This window comes from Vicia villosa, linkage group LG4 (genome assembly GCF_029867415.1).
Source record: "Vicia villosa cultivar HV-30 ecotype Madison, WI linkage group LG4, Vvil1.0, whole genome shotgun sequence".
NCBI classification, from domain to species: domain Eukaryota; kingdom Viridiplantae; phylum Streptophyta; class Magnoliopsida; order Fabales; family Fabaceae; genus Vicia; species Vicia villosa.
In genome coordinates this window covers 70,174,132-70,177,745 of record NC_081183.1, presented here as the reverse complement: position 1 = coordinate 70,177,745, position 3,614 = coordinate 70,174,132, and the positions used below count along the sequence as shown (strand labels likewise).

The 3,614-nt window shown below is 37.9% G+C and overlaps 1 protein-coding gene across 1 annotated transcript; it reads right to left on the bottom strand.

Annotated features, from left to right (window-relative positions):
* Positions 1-406: 406 nt before the first annotated feature.
* Positions 407-3,407, bottom strand: LOC131594887 (enolase 1, chloroplastic). Its single transcript, XM_058867090.1, has 7 exons — positions 2,833-3,407; positions 2,441-2,748; positions 1,904-2,058; positions 1,502-1,819; positions 1,072-1,218; positions 922-972; positions 407-843 (listed from the first exon to the last, which is right to left on the bottom strand). The coding sequence occupies exons 1-7, from the start codon at positions 3,264-3,266 to the stop codon at positions 778-780; spliced, it is 1,479 nt and encodes a 492-aa protein (XP_058723073.1). The 5' UTR covers positions 3,267-3,407; the 3' UTR covers positions 407-777.
* Between the last annotated feature and the right edge of the window lie 207 nt (positions 3,408-3,614).

Below are 3,614 nucleotides of genomic sequence, written 5' to 3'. Positions count from 1 at the left end.
AAGTGTTTATTGAGTGGTATTTGAATTAGTGTAAGCAAGTAAGTGTTACTTGAGAGATGTCCCCTTCTCCCTTTAGGGAGGGGTATTTATTGGAATTTTGAATTCCAATGACTTTTTTTGGAAAAAGCCGCCGCCCAACCTAGTCAAAAGGTGGACAATTGAATTCCTACTCCTAAATTGGGTCAGTAGTTATCTTGATTTTTCTACTTTCTAAAATGCGTTTTATCTCACGTTTCACAAGAGCACGTTTCACAAGAGCGATGGGAACATAGGGGCGAGGCGGTATCTCCTTTTAGATGACTTGACATCGTCGTTCTTTCCTAGGGCAATCATAAGTTGTTGCCCTAGGCAAGATTATGTGCAAAATTTAACAGTACAAAAGACAATCTTAATAATTTGAAAAAACTTGAAAAGAAATCTAATGTTGAATAACAATGGAAAGTGAGAAAAATTGAATCAGAAGTTTACACCGATACAAAATGCATGCGTTGAATGTAGACTTCAAATTTATAACCTTGTATATGCATAAAATGCTTGTAGTTCTAAGTTGCAACTATTTAAAGTGGAATTACATCTTAAAACTACCAAACTGTCTCTGCATTAAGTGACATTTAACTACTTCCTCGCACTCGTTTCATTCAATTATTTTTATTTAAAACACACTTCAAACTCTAACTCATCAAAACCCCAGAGAGCAGCTATACCAAAACTAAGCATTTTCCTCAGTTCCATTTGTTTATTAAACAAACTAACTTCTCACATCAGTGGCCTTTCATTCTAGGGCGATCTGAAAGCTTCACCAGCATAACGCACAGTTCCAAGTTCCTCTTCAATCCGAAGAAGCTGAAAAGAAATTGAACAATGTCAAAAGGGCTAGTCTTGAATTGAAGAGTAAAGAAGTTAACACACAGTCGCAGTTACCTGGTTATACTTTGCCAACCTTTCACTTCTGCATGGAGCACCCGTCTTTATCTGGATGAACAACATGGATAGTTAACATGAAAGCAATAACATCTTGCACAAGACGATTTATGCTAGATAACAAGATTAAATCCACCAAGGAAATAGAACCTGTCCGCTGGCCAATCCAACAGAAAGATCAGCAATGAAGTTATCCTCGGTCTCACCACTCCGATGACTAACCATGACGCCCCAACCTGCAGCCTTTGAGTCAAGAGCAGCCTGAATAGATTCAGTCACCGTGCCAATCTGGTTAACCTGCACTCAATCGATTACATTGCTGTCAATCGCAGAAGTTATTCGACTTATATATAAGCTCTCTAGGATACCTGTTGAAAACAGTTCATAATTTATTCGAAAGCAATTTGACTTTCTTTATCTTTGTTACATAAATAGCTTACATATAAGTACTTCTGGTATAAACGTTCAATAAATGAGACTACAACTATAAACCAAACCGAGAAAATACAAAATATCTTACGTATGAGCAAATTTAGCATAATATTACTACGAGACGGAAAATATGTTCAGTAATGCTAACCTTCAGTAATAAACCATTGCAAGCCTTCTTTTGAATAGCCTCAGCTATTCTCGTTGGATTTGTAACTAGCAAATCATCTCCTACAAGTTGAATATCAACTGAAGAGAGTAGTGAGGCCCATGAACTCCAATCATCTTGATCAAAAGGATCCTCAATTGACACAATGGGAAACTCTTTCACAAAGTCTTGATAAAGTTGACCAAGACTCTCAGCAGAGTGAACGTGAGTTCCATCATTTGGCTGTTTCTTGAAGTTCAAATCATATTTCCTGTCCTTAGTGTAAAACTCTGAAGCAGCTACATCCATACCTATTTTAATCTGCATTTTTGTTTTTCATTCTCTGTCAGTACAAGTGGATATTCAATTCCTGCAACAGCATATAATAATGAAAACAAGTCTTACCTTTCCGGTATAACCAGCCTTCTCAATGGCATCGATTAGTAAAACAAGTCCCTCCCTGTTATCCTGAACATTGGGAGCAAATCCTCCTTCGTCACCAACGTTACAAGCATCTTGTCCATATTTGGCCTTGATTATGCCCTTTAATACTTGATATACTGTTTTAGCATATATAACCAAGTTAAACTGATTGTCGCTATAATAGATCGTTGGTGGCGGGATTGGAAAAGGAACAAGAAACATATGCTATAATAATATGCAGTCATGAAAATCAGAGTTTAACATTTGCCATCAAATTATATGCCATATCAATAGGTATAAGAACTTTGTGTTAGTATAAAAATGAACGAGTCATTGACCAACATGGAAGGCATAAAATTGAAAACCAAAAATGAGAAAATGCACACAAAGATGCATGACTACAGAATATGTCGTATAAATCAATGTTTAAAAACATTGGAGTTAAACCAAACCGAGTTGAACCGACTGAACCATGATCTGTAGGTCTCATCAGTTTGATCTCCATTTGAAGTTTCTAACCTTCACTGCCCATTTGAAGTGCCTCAGCAAATGAAGAAGCTCCAACTGGTAGAATCATAAATTCTTGCATAGCAAGATTATTACCGGCATGGCTTCCTCCATTTATAACATTAAAAGCTGGAACAGGCATGACAAGTTCCTTTGTTCCTGAAATCTCTTGGATATGTCTGTACAAGGGCACTCCTTTTGCTCCAGCACCAGCTCTACACACACTCAGTGAAACTCCCAATATTGCATTAGCACCAAGTTTAGACTTGTTAGGAGTTCCATCAATTTCCAGCATAATAGCATCAACATCAGCTTGATTCCTTGTTAATCACAAAGACATAGATGTCAGTTGTTTAGCACAGATTCAAGACAGGATCGTAAAACACAATCAAGAAAACATTTACCTAACATCGACACCAAGAAGCTTTGGAGCCAAAATGTGATTAATATTGCTGACAGCATTAAGAACACCTTTCCCACCATAAACACTTTTATCCCCGTCTCTAAGCTCCAAAGCCTCGTAAATTCCGGTAGAAGCCCCACTGGGCACACCCGATCGGTAAAGCTGATCCGTCACCAGATCAACCTCCACCGTTGGATTCCCTCTACTATCAATGATTTGTCTCGCCTTCACTGACTTGACAGTGTACTCCCTTGACACCTTTGAGGAAACCTCGGACGGAGCAGCCGCCGTTGCTGAGGCGCGGACGGATAGTGACCGACGTGATTTTCGGGTTTCATGGAAGGGGAGGGAGTGAGGCGAAGAGGGGATGGAGGAAGAAGATTGAGTTTGGAGAATGGTTTTGATTGAGGGTTGGTGTGTGAAACTCAAAGCCATTGTTTATGTTTTGAGGTTTGATTTGTTTTACGAGTTTAGGGGTTTGTGTGAAACGAGAGTGTTTTTGTTTATATTAAATGTTGTGTTGTTGTTGGTGGGAAACTCCGTCAAAGGCGATGAAAATTAACTTTAAAGTCAATGTCTTCTTGTTTTGGAGGTTGTCATGTTTCTTTCATTATTTTTTCTTTTACTCATTGGGGGTTGTTTGTTGGGGACACTATGTTTTGGTCTTTTAAAATTTTAAAATTGCCCTTCATCTTTAGCATTTAAAATCACGTTAATGTTTTTTTTTTCAAGATTCACCCTAGTTTAAAAAAAAAATAGAAATGCATCTCCGTATACTGTTTA